General features: G+C 33.7%; 3 protein-coding genes across 3 annotated transcripts; all 3 read right to left on the bottom strand.

Moving 5' to 3' along the window:
- Positions 1-62: 62 nt before the first annotated feature.
- On the bottom strand, positions 63-6,324 carry LOC122520283 (ataxin-2 homolog). Its single transcript, XM_043640376.1, has 10 exons — positions 6,036-6,324; positions 5,751-5,859; positions 5,285-5,608; positions 4,963-5,199; positions 4,571-4,877; positions 4,030-4,409; positions 3,635-3,954; positions 3,337-3,532; positions 3,092-3,260; positions 63-2,814 (listed from the first exon to the last, which is right to left on the bottom strand). Exons 1-10 carry the CDS (start codon positions 6,071-6,073, stop codon positions 2,276-2,278), a joined length of 2,619 nt encoding a protein of 872 aa, XP_043496311.1. The 5' UTR covers positions 6,074-6,324; the 3' UTR covers positions 63-2,275.
- A 2,748-nt stretch (positions 6,325-9,072) lies between these two features.
- LOC122520281 lies at positions 9,073-10,312 on the bottom strand. Its single transcript, XM_043640373.1, has 2 exons — positions 9,934-10,312; positions 9,073-9,500 (listed from the first exon to the last, which is right to left on the bottom strand). The coding sequence occupies exons 1-2, from the start codon at positions 10,210-10,212 to the stop codon at positions 9,192-9,194; spliced, it is 588 nt and encodes a 195-aa protein (XP_043496308.1). The 5' UTR covers positions 10,213-10,312; the 3' UTR covers positions 9,073-9,191.
- Positions 10,313-12,082: 1,770 nt separating this feature from the next.
- Positions 12,083-15,100, bottom strand: LOC122519450 (rootletin-like). The gene is made up of 10 exons (XM_043638871.1): positions 14,986-15,100; positions 14,623-14,870; positions 14,310-14,528; positions 14,087-14,227; positions 13,784-14,014; positions 13,449-13,676; positions 13,114-13,341; positions 12,779-13,006; positions 12,448-12,675; positions 12,083-12,340 (listed from the first exon to the last, which is right to left on the bottom strand). Exons 1-10 carry the CDS (start codon positions 15,098-15,100, stop codon positions 12,083-12,085), a joined length of 2,124 nt encoding a protein of 707 aa, XP_043494806.1.
- Between the last annotated feature and the right edge of the window lie 615 nt (positions 15,101-15,715).

Genomic DNA, 15,715 nt, shown 5'->3' with positions numbered 1-15,715 from the left:
CGATAAAATGCAATATCGATTAATCTCTATAATAGGAAGGGTACTAATGTGCGTGCATTCAATTTTTAACGCATTGACTTTATTTTGATGCATTTTTAAATCTCTTCGATATAAAATTTGTGTCTAACGATGCCGGACTCTGTATTATCTTTCGATCGAGGCTCACCTTGTTTACTTTTATATACACACGACTAGGTCTAAGGCCGTAGTATTTATCTTTCCTTTTTTTATAACAAATTGCATATGCATGACTCCGTTGAATGATGCACAATCAATGAATCGATAGATCGATAGATCGATCGATCGATCGTTCGATCAATCAATCAATCGATCGATTGATCATTTTTTATCATCATTATTATTAATATTTTTACTTATACATAATCGCTTCGCTTCTTTTCATTCTTTATTAGAGCATTCGTGTATTATAGTTGCCAGCAGATTGCTGTCATTCATTTAAACATAATCTATCTTAATATTCAATTTTAAGATATTTTTCTTGTTTCCTTTTCTTCACCTCTTTTTATAGAATCTTTATAAAATCATACATACTTATCATGCAATACTTTAGTTAAAAACAAAATTTCAATTCAATGTACATTATTGAAATTGATATAAAAAACATGAAAAAATCAATAACAGCAATAGCAACAGCAACAGCAACAGCAACAATAACAACAACACCAACAGCAACAGCATTGTCGTTATCGTTGCCATTATAATTTCTAAATTATTATCACACGATGGACATTATTATTTGGATTAACTTATTTAACATTCGAATGATATTACATGAGAGCGAATTAAATCGGTCTATCTCTGTTCTATTCAATATAAGGAAAAAAGGCGATTTATAATCTTTCTCGTTAGCAATAAAGCCATCAAAGTTCTTGATAAAATAGCACTTGTACCATTTTTCCTTCATTTTTTTATTACTTTTATTTGTTTCATTCATTTTTACGTCACAACGTAAAAGTAACGTTTTTCGCTTCGTGCTTTTGTATAATATGGAATTATTCAATTCGTTTCTTAAATCAAACACGACTTTAAGATAGCACTCGTGTACAAATAAAGTTCCTTTTTTCCTCCTTTTTTCATTTCACTTAGTAATCTTGTCGCATTGACATTAATACTATCTTTAACAATACTACGACGCGTCAAATACATCTTTGTCTTGTACGCATTTACATGTTTATAGATGTAGCCTTCTCCTCTCATTTTTTAATGGATCTTGCGACATGTTGTCGAGGTACTCTTTTTCAACGTGAAATTGATTGTACTTAAAATATTTTATATTTGCATGTAAGATTCTTCGTGCTTCGTTTTAAGCAATATTACTCCACACATTTATTTTATTTATTTTATTCTCTTTGTATAAAAAAAGATACTTCAATCATATACGACACAGTTCGTACTAAAGCAGCAGCTTTAAATTTTTACAATATTCTAAAGATAAATCGTCGATTCTATTCGATTCGAATAACGCATTGCATCAAAATTTATATCTTTCGTATTATTATTAGCGAAAAGATCATCAATCGTTTTAATCTTCCTTTTTTCATTTTCCCTCCCTCGATTGCAAGAATTCTAAACGGTACGCAGTAAACGATATTTCAAAAAAAAATAATCTAAGATTCATATTCGCTATTTCATTTTACTACATTAGCACAATTAGAAATTGTCTTAGACTCTTTTTTTTTTTGTAGAAGAAATAATTAGCTAACTCGGCTCGATATAAAGAGATATTATTTAAATTTTTATCTAATAGCCAATGATATTGATAGAGCACGTTCGAGAATCTTAAATGTATGTATAGATGTAAGTAGTATGGTACTACTTTATAAATAATCCATATTTCCAATAAAATTAATCACTTTCAAAACGGTCGACACTTTTTATATGTTTTTCTTTTGGTTTTTTCTTTCTTATTCATATACGCTTTCAAAACTTCACCTACGTATTCAATCGTAATCGTACCAAGAACAATATGATATGATCTTATTTCTTTCGTTTTAATATTTATAATAAAAATAGTCAAAAAAACAATATGTGCAATATAACGAATTAACAAAGTAAAAGAATATTCTGATCGTTCGTACGTTTAAGTAACTTCTTTTACAAAAAAAAAAACGAGATAACGTAACTACAAAAGTAGATAATAGCAACATATTCAAGTGTTAGGTACCATTATGAAAGTTTCTTGGACTTACAAATCTTATTCTATTTCCATAGAATACTAGTAACCATCTTTTTCATTGTTTATTCCTGGTAATAGCTACTGATTGTGCGGCAAAATGACTGGTATTGTTTGTTGGGCTCCCGGCGGAGGTTGAGGGGGTAAATATTGCATGTGTTGTGGAGGTATCGGTAAGTGTTGTGGAATAATAGGGCACATAATAGGATAACTTGGAGCATGTCCTTGTGGAGGTGGTTGCGGATACGTAGGTTGTGGAGTTCCAGGAGGATTGTATGCGCTTTGCGTATGTGGTGGATTGGGATTAGCCGGAGAAGGTGTTTGACTTGGTGGCTGTTGAGGGACATGTGGATGCGGGTGCGTGTGCGGACTCATGTATTGTATACCAGGAGCTTGCGGCCCTGGTGAATCATGATGATGATGGTAAGGGTTCGTTGACATGTGTGGTGGTGGCGGTGGCGCCTGTACCATTCGTACCATTTGTTGGTAAGTTGGTTGAGCCTGGTAAGACATCTGGAATGGTGGGTGTAAAGGAGCTGGTGCTAATAAAGGTTGACCGGTTGCTGCAGCTACTTGCATTTGAGATGCTATATCTGGGGCTCGATGTTGCATCATTGGCACTATAAAGATTAAATCTATTAGATTTGTCATTTTAATAACAATTATTATTAACCATTATATCAATAAATATCAATATATTGTATAGCAATCGTAAATATATTAATATTTTTCTCAATGGCATTTATACGAACTGAGTCAAAATTCAGAGAGTACGATATATAGATAATATATATAAATAGTTTTTTTTCTCTTTCAGATTTGTATGTATTATTGCTGATAATAGAATTTTTATTTTATAATATTTTATTAAATATATATATATATATATCTGCTCACCTTTTCTAAATCTAGTTACAGATTGTGCAGGTGGTTGACTGAATGCAGTTGGCGGTTGGCTAGTCATTACATATGCTGGCATGACAACAGTTGCCGGCATAGTAGCACCCGTATACTGTGGTGTCTGAGGTGTGTGAGGTCGGCTAGGTGTTGGCGTACTAGGAGATCGCTAAAAATAATGAATGGATGAGTAATTGTTTGACATTCACTTTTTACATCGCATACAAATATACATATATACTTACAGGTGTAAAAGGCTTAGCATTGGGATTAAATTCCTTGGCATTAGGATTTAAAGTAGATTTTTTAAAAGCATTAGTTATTTTTTCAACTGTTGGTTCTTGCACATTTGATTGCACAATAGAAGAATTTTGTTGCGGTTGCGGTTGTGGTTGTGGTTGCTGTTGCTGCTGTTGTTGTTGTTGTTGTTGTTGCTGTTGTTGTTGTTGTTGTTGTTGCTGTTGCTGTTGCTGCTGTTGTTGTTGTTGTTGTTGTTGTTGCTGCTGTTGTTGTTGTTGTTGCTGCTGCTGTTGTTGAGTTTGCGGCGGGCTTGTAGATCGTATAGGTAATGGCCCCGGTGGTGGTTTAGTAGTAACAACAGACTCTTCTTGAGCTGTTTGATGCTGCTGATGCGGGCTTGGATGCTGTGGCTGAATTTGATGCTGTGGTTGAGATACATTATGCGATTGATGATGTTGCTGAGAAATTTGTGGTGTTGGATGAGGATCCTGGTTATGATGTTGCTGTTGTTGTTTACGAGGAATGGATGATGTTTCCTGATTAGTTGAATCAGTTAATTTAAAATCTGTCGAAAACTGTCTTAGTTCTGAGTGCTGTTCTTCTCGACTTTTTGGCGTTGGGATCTAAAATTGCATAAATAAATAATCCTTAATTTCCAATTAGTTTAAGAATTTTGAGAAAATTATTTAATGACAAACCTTTCTATGATCTGGTTTATGAGGAATTATTTCAATGCGTTGAATATCTGTTGAATTTTGTTGGTGTCCTGCTGACTGTTGTTGTTGATGAGAAGAAATAGTAACATTTGGCTGTGAAAAGGGAGCAGGTGGAGCTTTATCCGCTTGAAACACTTGTTGTCTACCTGGACGTTCACGCTTTTCTGTATTTATTTTATTCGAAGGCTGTTGTTGCTGTTGCGGTTGTTGCTGTTGCGGCTGTTGTTGTTGCTGCTGCTGCTGTTGTTGTTGTTGCGGCTGCTGTTGTTGTTGTTGCTGCGATGGTTGTTGGGGCTGTTGAGGGTAAGTTGCTTGAGGAATTGTAGGAGCAGTCTGAGATTGCGACGAAGTTTGCTGCATTGCTAAATCCAAAAAATATTTTTTATAAAGGTCTATCTTACTACAGATAATTGAAAATTTAATGCTTTTTATGTTCCTCTCTTCCTCATTATATTATATTAAATGATTTAATCATAAATACAAGATAACACGATATATGACTGAAACAATGCAAATAATGTACCTGCAGAAGATGCTTGCGTCGTTGGAGACACAAATGGTGGCGGAGTGTTGTAAGTAGTATGTACGACTACTCCAGTTGGTGGCATTGTCATGTTAAGAGCTACTGGATGTTGTACCGTGCTATGGGAGGCTTGGAGGCCAACCGAGATGTTAGGCGATACATTTGACGATGGTGCTTGATTAAATGAAGATTTGCTAGTTGCAGATCCTGGCGACGAGGGTGGTGGTGTAGACCTTATTAGTTTCCCGGTTTCCCAATTTTTCTTTTTCAGAGGAGGTGGAACGTATTTACCTTCATTGGGCCTTATCTAGCAACATTATAAATGTAAGATAAATTTTCAGTTTCATATAACATGAAAAGAACATATAACATATAAATATAATAATATTTACAACAGATGCAAATCTTTCCTCTTCATCGCCATTCTCTAGTTCTAATCTTGCCTTATGATTTGGCTGAGATTCTATTTCATTAGCTATTTCAGCTGCTTTCTGCTCCTGCTCTTTATAGTCTTTTGTATCCTTACGCTGAAGCTGGAAAGTATAACCGACTAACGATGGCTCAAATGTCGTTTGAACACCATATTTTTGTTCATTCTTGCGAAACATTTCGTTTACGTCCCACCCGTTCTAAAAATATATAATTTGATGTAACTTGACAAATAATATGATACGTTTATTATTTTCAATCTAAAATCGATTAAAAAAAACTCACAGCAGCACCATCTAATTCTAAGTCGTCGCCATTCATAGTAGACGGCGCATCCCATGGTTCAAGTTCTTTCTCTCCAACTATACCATTAAATTTACTAATAGCAGTGTCTGTTTGGAAAGTGTCTCTTAGAGCATATTCTAGATCAACATTTTTAGCAGATATTGTTATTATATCGTGTGCCTTAAAAATCAATTTTTCAACCAAACTCTCTACATTGATCTTTCCTGAACTGTCTACTCGATGTGCCATCTCTAAGACCACATCAAAATTATGGGAGAAAGTTCTAAAAATTCCTTCATATACCGAACCATTTTGTGTCTGAACCTATAACAGTATTTACAATATATTAATTTGATAAAAAAGAATTTGCATCAAAACATTCCAAGTGTATCAACTGTTTGAATGAAATATATTTAGGTTTATACTCTTTTTTGGCAAGAATAAATAGAAGAAATAAGTTGAATACCTGTACTATATTACCAACATGGCAAGTGGTAGCGTGCATAAAATGAGCATTGCTGTAAACACCTTCGGCTGCCACATATCTATCTTGTGGCCCTCTTGCTCTTGGTGACCTAACATTAAATATTGTTTTATTAAGAAACTTTAGACGCTATAACTTTACAGAATATCCAGTTTGTACAAATATGCATAATACATTTCTAATGTTTTTGTTTATATTAAGAAATCGTGGAAAGAAAGAGAGAGAGAGAGAGAGAAAGAAACAAAGAATAGTAATTATAAACAATACCTAGTAGGATTGGAACGAATTTTTCTCTTGCTATTCATTTTTGTTAACCGTTGAAGTTTTTTCGTCGGTGGTTGATGAATTTCTGGCGCAGATTATATGAGATCCTTCTTTTTCGATATATACACGTATATACACGTGTATATATATGTATATATATATATATATATATATATATATGTATATATAGGGGATCGGAATTTTCACTAATTACCCAATAATATTTTAACGTCAAAAGAAATTTTGTCTGTAGTTTCTCATTAAACGGAAAAAAGAAAAAGAAAGAAAGAGAAAGCAAGAAAGGATGGCGGAAAGGGAGAAAGCGGGAAAGATGAGAAGAGAAAACAAATAAGAGAGAAAGAGATAAAAGAAAAAGAAAAATAAAAGGGAAAAATAAAGATAGAGAGAAATAATATTGGAAAAGAGGAAAACGTGGCGCCGGTTAATGTTGGATGACGAGAAGCTTCCAATATTCCTCTTAATATACGTCTTTGTAGAATTTCTCGAGATTTTCTAAGAGCGGAATTTACAAAAGGCCGTCCTGGCCGAGACAACTACTGATACATTCGGAATTGGCTTGCTTTTAGGTTATGCTGAAAGTCTTGCTATCGCACATTCGGTTCGTTAAAAAGGAACGCGTGCGCGCACGATAGCGTTGTTGCTTGACAGATGCAAGCACGCGAGGAAAGGAAGAAGAACAAACTTGGGACTACGAAGATTGGTGTACGCGGGGGAGACACGACTTGCTGCTGGACACACGATATTTTTCTTGATTCTAAGTGACGTAACTAGCTTCCGCATGGAATGAATCGTTCGACACGAGTCTACGATCTAACAACGTTGCGAGAGAGAGAGAGACAGACAGAGAGAAAGAGAGAGAAAGTGAGAGAGAGAGAGAGAGAGAGGTAGAAATGGACAGAGAGGGGAGGAGGGTTTTAGATTCCTAGTATTTCTACTTCTTTCCTAGAAAATATTTGTAGCGTATTAATTAACACGTGGTAAACGATAAAATCTAGCACAAACCACCCGATCTACCCAATCTATCCGATCCCGGTGACTGACGCAATCGCCACCTGGCGAATAATTTACCTTATATTTCACGTTTACTCGAGAACCAATTCCTTTAAATTAACGGTATCTTTCAACGACCAATCGGGCGGCCGAGTTCTTCCAGAAAAATTCATTACATATTTCCAAACGACTTTTCTTTTCAACTAATGTACATCACGATGCGATTATTGTTTTTAATTGAACAAAATATTCTGCAATTTTGATTAGATAATGATATAATTTCATTTCCGGTTTGTAGATGGCGCGACGAGGACAAATGTCATTTGTAATTCGTAACTAGTGAACAGGGTATAATATTGGATCAAATCAAATTTCTGAATGCGGAACTACATAATTTATTTAGATACAGCTCTTGTATGTATTATTAATATCAAATCTAATTAAATTATTATATATATGGAGTTATATATATAATATCGAATAATTTTTCTATTAAAATGTTTACTTTAAACTTCCTGTCAATGGTCGCATACTTTTTTCCATGGTAATTTTTGAAAGATAAAAACACAGATTTGTAAAGGAACGTTATTATTTATTGTAACTTATGAATTAACGGAAAATTTAGTTAATAATCATTTTCGTCCGAGTTATATAATTGATGAAGTTTTCGAATGATATTCTTCGCTCGGTCGGAAATAAAATCATCTAATTGTCCCAAGACGTTAACGAAATCGATCACTTTTTCAAATCCTCTGTTTATTTTATCGTTTCTTTCATCCTTCAAATAATTTTCTTTTTTCTTTGTCGCGATTTTATCTTGCCGAGGAAGATCATCGAGTCTTTGCAATGACTTTTTATATTTTTGATTAAGCTTTTCTTGATTTACTGCCAAAGATATCTATTGGATAGAAAGAAAAACAAAATGATTTTGCGCGATGAATATGTCTGAACGAAATAGACCGAAGACTTACCACGAGTAAGGAGAACAAAAAAATGCACGATTTCATTTTGTTCGATGATAAACGTTATGAAATATCGGTATACACTTTTTTATTATTTTTCTATTTGCTCGCTTTTCTTTTTGAAATAATTCACTTATCAAAATAAACGATAAATGCGCAAAAAATATATCGACGTTACGAAGTACCGACCGAGAACGAAGTGATCGAAATCATTTTTCATAAAACCTTTGCAAATTGTAACATTGAAAGTTATGAAACGATTGACAAAGTATTGAAACGATTGATTCCGATGAATTTAGGTTAAAGATATGTTCCAACGCGTAATATCAAATCTTTTGCTTTACCGTTACGTATATAATATTTATTAATTCTTGTACAAATTATATTATAATTAGTTTGAAGAAATCATTATATCGAATACAGTTTATTTGTGAAATATGCAGAAAGAAAAAAAAAAGAATAGAATGCGCTGATAAAGCAAAATGAATTTCGTTAAACTTACGCAATTGTAAAAGTCAGACGCAAAATAATAAGATAGAATATTTTAAATAATTCGAACAAAGAAACGAACTTATTTTTGATTAATATTATAACTGATATCCTAAAATATGAGAAAAATGAAGAATAAAAATACGTCGTAAATAAATTGTACATGAACTCGATGTAATACAAATTGATAATTAATTTGATGAAATGTTTTCGAGGATAAATGTGAAAGATAATTTTCCAATGATGTAACAAATGTTTATCAAAACTTGAATATTTGTTAATATCATAGAAATACGAAATAAGTGGGACGACATTTTTCCTAGAAGCGAATGTTATCGAAATGATTCACGGATATTGCCTAACATTGCTTACTTATCATTATTCCTTGTAATCGCATATAATATTTCATATGTATTTTATACATATATTCATTGCATAATATTCATTGATTCATTTATCTATTAAAATATGTTAGAAATATTACGTTGGCAATGACCAATGTTAATATCAAATGAAGATAATTTGGTATTTATCAGAGCAAAAACGTGAGAGGAAAAAAATAATCGTGATACGTTGTATATAGAAAAACGTATTTTTCTTGATTTATTTTTCCTTTTTTTTCAAATACAGAAATGGTCTTTCGTCGAATTAGTTAATTCGTTAATAAAGAGGAATGTAAAATGATTATTTTATTTGTTTAATTGGTTTTTGCCGCTTGTTTCAATTGATTGTTTAGATTTTGCGTGGTTTCGACCGCGAGTTCGACAGCCTGCTTCGTTAATTTGCCAATCTCTTCTTGTACTTTCTGCGAATTTTGACTAACAGCTTTGACCGTCTTGTCGGATTCTTGTACGACGGTTTGCAATCCCTCTTGTAACTTGGCTTGCAATTGATTGACTTGTTCACGCGCATCTGGAATTTGAGCATTGATGTCGTCGACTACCTTACTTAGTCTGCCCTTCACGTCGGTCCATAATCTTTCTAATTCTGGACTCTTCTCTTTAACCTGTTACACAAAGTTTATTTCTACGATTATATTTTTCCCTACATTTTGCTACATCGTTTAATAATCAAAGAGAAAAACATCCGAACGAAATTTCAACGAAACCAGGGGTCTAAAGGGTTGAAAGAAAATATGCTTTATTTCATTTATTTGTTCATTTTATATATATTTTTTGAATATTTGAAGAAATACTATTTCTTGGCCTCCCTCCCAAAGTTCACATTTTCTATCTTCCTCTTCTTTCGTTTGGGACGTTATCGGAGTAGAATAAGTCAGAGATAGAGAAAGTTTAATAGAAAGTTCCCTTAAATAATACGTATCAAGATGACAAAATTATACATAGAAATAATACATACATTTCTGGCGTGTACAATCAGAGTTTCGAGAAAATACATTTTTCTTGACATTTTGTATGATAAAAAAGAGATACTCTTACCTGTTCTGTCACATTTTTCATCAATTCCTGTAAACTATTGACGAAATTCGTGCTCTGCTCTTTAACGGTGTTGACGACGGTTTGTTGATCGGGAAGATTCATTTTGTCTTGTAACTCGGCTGTCAAACTATTGATACTCGCTTGCGCTTGACTTATTAATTCCGACAATTGCAAAGGTTGATTAGACGTTTGCTGAGTTTCGACATTTTCGGATGATACTGCTTTAGCCTCGGTGTAAGCGAGGATTACCGTTAGAACGATCAAGAACGTGCTCTTCATTTTCGATGATATTTTTGTCCTCTTTTCCTCCGTTTATTCCGAAAAAAGAATTCGACCTCTGAAATGACTAGAGAACGACTGATGCGCGGGCTTTTGGTATTGCTCCCTTTATAGCTAATCCTTATCGTCTATTAATGCTGCTACTAGAGGGCAAAGATTGCTTTATCATCTTTTAACCGAACGAGAAGACGATATTTTCATTTTTGTCTGATATCTAAGAGAGAGAGAGAGAGAGAGAGAGAGAGAGATTGAGAGAAATACGATAATCTTCGATTTCAATTCTTACCAATCGAATTTGGAATAATATCTTTTCCTTTTCGTTCATTTGAAATCATATCTTTCGGTATTCTGCTCGATTTTTGATTCGTTTTCATTTCCTTTACGTTTCAAATAAAACGTTCGTCAAATATTTCGATGTTTTGTTATCATATGTACATATCAAAAGAGTAAAGTGCACTCGGGTGAACGACGGTGGAGAGCATTCTCCGAGAACAAGGTTCCACGGAAAAATCTTCATTGACTCGTCTCTTTTTATCAAACGAGATAATTCAGTCTCTCGCAAGCTACGACTTATGTAATTTTCAAACGATTCTGTTAGTTGTATTTTTCCCTTTCTCTCTCTCTCTCTCTCTCCCGTCGTCGCATTATATGCTCCGGAACGCGAATCTGCACAAGTGTGCTTGGCATTCTCAGTTATCTTCGTCTTTAGAAGAACCTTGACCCCGAGAACATATCTATCATTTTTCTATCTCCTATAACAGCCTATTTCCTTTAAAAATATCGTTCGAACCGATTCTAAGCGAAAAGTTGGATTTTTATCGACTTCGTTGTATATTATATTCATTCGAAATTAATATTTTGGTAATATTAGAAAATATGGAAACCTTATCGACGCGACATCAGATGCGACGAACCTTACTCTCATAATAATCTTATCCAAATACGGCACAATTTCTCCTTAATATAATATAGAACGGTGATTTCATGCTTTCGAAGCGAAAAATAACTTTTCTTTTTTATACTAAAAGTACGCTTTAAATAAAAATACAAATTATTAGATGAAAGTAATAGTTAAAGTTTATTTTTTAGCTTTTTAGGAATGAGTACATGTCCATTGAGTCCATATTTTATAATAATATCGTTGAAACGATACAATACGAAACTTAAGTATAAGCATATGTAACGCGTATAGGTGGGATTAGCAATATTTTACAGTCTCTCGGCGTTATTTTTTTCAAGTTCTCTACGAATAGAATCGACAACGTCTTGGGCGCTATCTGGGATTCTCAAGAGAAGATGTTCGCTATCGGATACGGCAATTTTCACTCTTTCTTTCTCCCATACATTCTTATACGTCGTCGCAATTTTTCTCTTGAACGAGTCCCACGCTTCTTTTACGTTTCTTACATAAGTAGCAGCTGCAGATTTTGCCGAGTTCTCGTCGGTATCCTTCGATAAATGATAATGAAAAGAAAAAGGAAACAAAAACAAATGCAGGCCACGGAATGCACGAATAATTCATTTTGTATACATACCTTGGAAGAATCATCGGCTGCTTTACGAATAGATTCGATGATACCTTTCACATTTTCCTGAACGTCATTGATCACTTTTTCACTTTTATCGAGGATATCTTTGGTTTTAGGGTCTCTAAGAATTTCATCGACTTTATCAGTAATTATTCTCTTGAAATCGTTCCACGCTCTCTCTATGTTTTCCTTTACGCTACTTTTGTGGGGAGGTTCCTCTAGCACTTCAGTTTTCTTCGATTAATAATCATGAAAAAAAAAGACAAGAAAAATAATAATTCATCATTTTCTAATAAGTATAAGAATGCTTAGCAAATTAATTGAATTATCAATAAGTACTTCTATTGATACTTTTCGTTTGTAATACATACATTTGAAATACTTTCGATTGCCTTGCGAACAGCTTCGGCGATTTTTTTGACGTCGCCTTTAGCATCTTCGATCGCTTTATCAGTTGCTTCGATGATTTCTTTTACTTTAGGGTTGTTCTTAACTTCCTCAGATTTTTCCTGAATTTTTTTCTTGAAATCATTCCAAGCTTCTTCTACTTTTTCTTTCCAACTAAGCGTGTCGACGTTTTCTTTTAACTTTTCACCTTCCTTGGATTAGTAAAATTGGTATAGGTAAGAATCCACGTTAATTTTCTTTTTCATTTTAATCGAATAGCGTACTTGTCTTAAAGATTTATTCCTTCGTAAATACATACCTTGGAAATACTTTCGATTGCCTTGTGAACAGCTTCGGCGATTTTCTTGACGTTGCCCTTAGCATCTTCGATCGCCTTATCAGTTGCTTCGATGATTTCTTTTACTTTAGGGTTGTTCTTAACTTCCTCAGATTTTTCCTGAATTTTTTTCTTAAAATCATTCCAAGCTTCTTCTACTTTTTCTTTCCAACTAGTTGTGTCGGCATTTTCTTTTAACCTTTCAGCTTCCTTGGATTAGTAAAATTGGTATAGGAATTCACGTTAATTTTCATTTTGATTTGAATCGAATAATGTATTTGTCTTAAAGATTTATTCCTTCGTAAATACATACCTTGGAAATACTTTCTATTGCCTTGTGAACAGCTTCGGCGATTTTCTTGACGTTGCCCTTAGCATCTTCGATCGCCTTATCAGTTGCTTCGATGATTTCTTTTACTTTAGGGTTGTTCTTAACTTCTTCAGATTTTTCCTGAATTTTTTTCTTGAAATCATTCCAAGCTTCTTCTACTTTTTCTTTCCAACTAAGCGTGTCGACGTTTTCTTTTAACTTTTCAGCTTCCTTGAATTAGTAAAATTGGTATAGGTAAGAATCCACGTTAATTTTCTTTTTCATTTTAATCGAATAATGTATTTGTCTTAAAGATTTATTCCTTCGTAAATACATACCTTGGAAATACTTTCGATTGCTTTGCGAACAGCTTCGGCGATTTTCTTGACGTCGCCTTTAGCATCTTCGATCGCCTTATCAGTTGCTTCGATGATTTCTTTTACTTTAGGGTTGTTCTTAACTTCTTCAGATTTTTCCTGAATTTTTTTCTTGAAATCATTCCAAGCTTCTTCTACTTTTTTTTTCCAAGTAGTTGGGTCGGCGTTTTCTTTTAACCTTTCAGCTTCCTTGGATTAGTAAAATTGGTATAGGTAAGAATCCACGTTAATTTTCTTTTTCATTTTAATCGAATAATGTATTTGTCTTAAAGATTTATTCCTTCGTAAATTCATACCTTGGAAATACTTTCTATTGCCTTGCGAACAGCTTCGGCGATTTTTTTGACGTCGCCTTTAGCGTCTTCGATCGCCTTATCAGTTGCTTCGATGATTTCTTTTACTTTAGGGTTGTTCTTAACTTCCTCAGATTTTTCCTGAACTTTTTTCTTGAAATCATTCCAAGCTTCTTCTGCTTTTTCTTTCCAACTAGTTGTGTCAGCATTTTCTTTTAACCTTTCAGCTTCCTTGGATTAGTAAAATTGGTATAGGAATTCACGTTAATTTTCATTTTGATTTGTATCGAATGGTAGGTATATTTGTCGTAAAGATTAGTTATTTCATTAATACATACCTTGACAATTCTATCGATTTCATTACGAACATTCTCGATGGCATCTCTTACAGCCTTCTTAGCCTGTTCGGCCGCTTGTTCACCTTTTTCGACTACTTCTTTTACTTTAGGGTTGTTCCATATTGCCCTGGCTTTCTCCTTTAGATTATTCTTCAGGTCGCTCCAAGCTTCCTGTACTTTTTCTTTGAAACCAGCGACCTGTGGTTCTTGCGTTTCTTCCAAATTGTACGACTAAGTAGAGAAAAAATTCATATCAGATTAATTCATTGAAACGGAGATATACGTAATGTCGTTAATACATACTCTGGAATCCGTAACGGGTTTTTTCCTAATAGAAGATATAATATTGTTTAGGGACTGTTTGGTTTTGTCGAGCGCCTTGTTAAATTTCTCGATGATTTTGTTGACTTTCGAATTGTTGACAAATTGATCGGCATTTTCGGACTAATGAAAATGAAATGTAAACAAAATAAATGAATGAAAAAGAAATGATCTATTATAAAAGAAATGATATCGTTGATTATACCCTTTCAGCATCTATCCGCGCCCGAGTATCTTCGACAACTTCTTCCAAGATATCTTTGGTCGTTCTCATCGCATTTTCGATTTCGCGAACAATTTCTTGCACTTTGGGATTTTCCATGCACTTTTCGTATTGGTCCCACATTCTCTCTTGAAATGCATTCCAAGAGTCCGATACAAAATCTTGCCAAATATTAGCATTGTTCTCTGCTTTACCGTTAGGCTAATAAGAAAGTCCAAGAAAAAAGGAAAATTGTTATATCGTTATATCGTATATATTGTAATTGTACGCATCATATGGATGTGTTATATCATACCTTAGGGAGATTATCGACCTGGTCACGGGCATGTTCAATTATTCCCGAGTTCGCTTTGTTGACTTCGTCGATCAACTCGTTAAAGGTATTTAAAAAAGACGCGCTTACCGATGGATCCTCCAACAATTCGTTGTAATTTTTGTCCATCGTATTCCTTACATTTTTCCATATTTCCTCCAATTTCTTTTGAAATTTATCAACTTCGTTTAATTTTGCCGGTGCATCTTCTTGGTTTTTCGGTACGGGACCTGCCTGTCATAATAATACTCATATATATCATCGAAATTTGATTTATATTTTGATACATAGGAATGAGCGCAAGAGAGAATTTTCTCAATAAATATATAATTAAAAAGAGCTTACCTGTACGAATGCCAAGATGGCAGATGCCAAGATAACTGTTAAGAAAACGGCGCGTCTCATGATTCCATGGATCGTGATCGGACACTTCTTCAAATGCTATAACGACCTTTAACATCGCAGCTCTTATATACTAACCGTATTTTACTAATTATGCGCGTATCGAACATAATATTGAATATCTTTCGTTGATTATCATTTTCGTCTTGTATACCTAGCCTTGATTTGTAACACTTGTGTTTAATCTATCGAAAATTCAACAACGTCATTGTAATTTTCAAATCATTCGAGCGGAAGAATAATCGTATTAAATTGACACAGCCTAGATACGCGAAATAAAATACATTTATGAATTAGAGGAAAGATTCCTTTCTTTTAGCTTTTATTTATATGTATGTATATATTCATTGCATTATATTTTTCTCGAATTATCTAATAATCTCTCATTCGATTAATCTCCCGAATATCGACGATAAATATAAACTATTCGAGACCATTTACATTTGTATGGATTACGTAAGACAAGTCATTTTGTCAATAATAACAGGTGTTTCATCTATTAAAGATCGCAAACAGAGCGGAGAAGTTCTTATCGTAACACATTTAATTCTTTGCCATTTGGTCGAATGAATTCATTATAATATATGTCAATGTATTATATTTTTATACGCTTCACTGATTATAGAAATTTGTTGAAAATATGTACCCACGTTATTCGTATATTATAATCGTA

The sequence above is a fragment of the Polistes fuscatus genome, unplaced genomic scaffold (assembly GCF_010416935.1).
Source record: "Polistes fuscatus isolate 324 unplaced genomic scaffold, CU_Pfus_HIC Scaffold3, whole genome shotgun sequence".
NCBI lineage: Eukaryota > Metazoa > Arthropoda > Insecta > Hymenoptera > Vespidae > Polistes > Polistes fuscatus.
The sequence above is the reverse complement of the archived record's forward strand: the minus strand, read 5'-3'. Positions and strand labels throughout refer to the sequence as shown.

What these genes read in the sequence shown, in the direction of transcription:
- LOC122520283 (XM_043640376.1), bottom strand. Translation starts at nt 6,073, where the DNA reads ATGAATAGCAAGAGAAAAATTCGTTCCAATCCTACTAG. An exon ending in ATGTTGGTAATATAGTACAG is followed by an intron (nt 5,609 to 5,750) that starts GTATTCAACTTA and finishes ATACTGTTATAG; the next exon opens with GTTCAGACACAAAATGGTTC. An exon ending in TAGAATTAGATGGTGCTGCT is followed by an intron (nt 5,200 to 5,284) that starts GTGAGTTTTTTT and finishes ATATATTTTTAG; the next exon opens with AACGGGTGGGACGTAAACGA.
- LOC122519450 (XM_043638871.1), bottom strand. Translation starts at nt 15,100, where the DNA reads ATGTTAAAGGTCGTTATAGCATTTGAAGAAGTGTCCGATCACGATCCA. An exon ending in CCATCTTGGCATTCGTACAG is followed by an intron (nt 14,871 to 14,985) that starts GTAAGCTCTTTT and finishes TATGACAGGCAG; the next exon opens with GTCCCGTACCGAAAAACCAA. An exon ending in CAATAGAAAGTATTTCCAAG is followed by an intron (nt 12,676 to 12,778) that starts GTATGTATTTAC and finishes TACTAATCCAAG; the next exon opens with GAAGCTGAAAGGTTAAAAGA.
- LOC122520281 (XM_043640373.1), bottom strand. Translation starts at nt 10,212, where the DNA reads ATGAAGAGCACGTTCTTGATCGTTCTAACGGTAATCCTCGCTTACACC. An exon ending in TGAAAAATGTGACAGAACAG is followed by an intron (nt 9,501 to 9,933) that starts GTAAGAGTATCT and finishes TTTGTGTAACAG; the next exon opens with GTTAAAGAGAAGAGTCCAGA.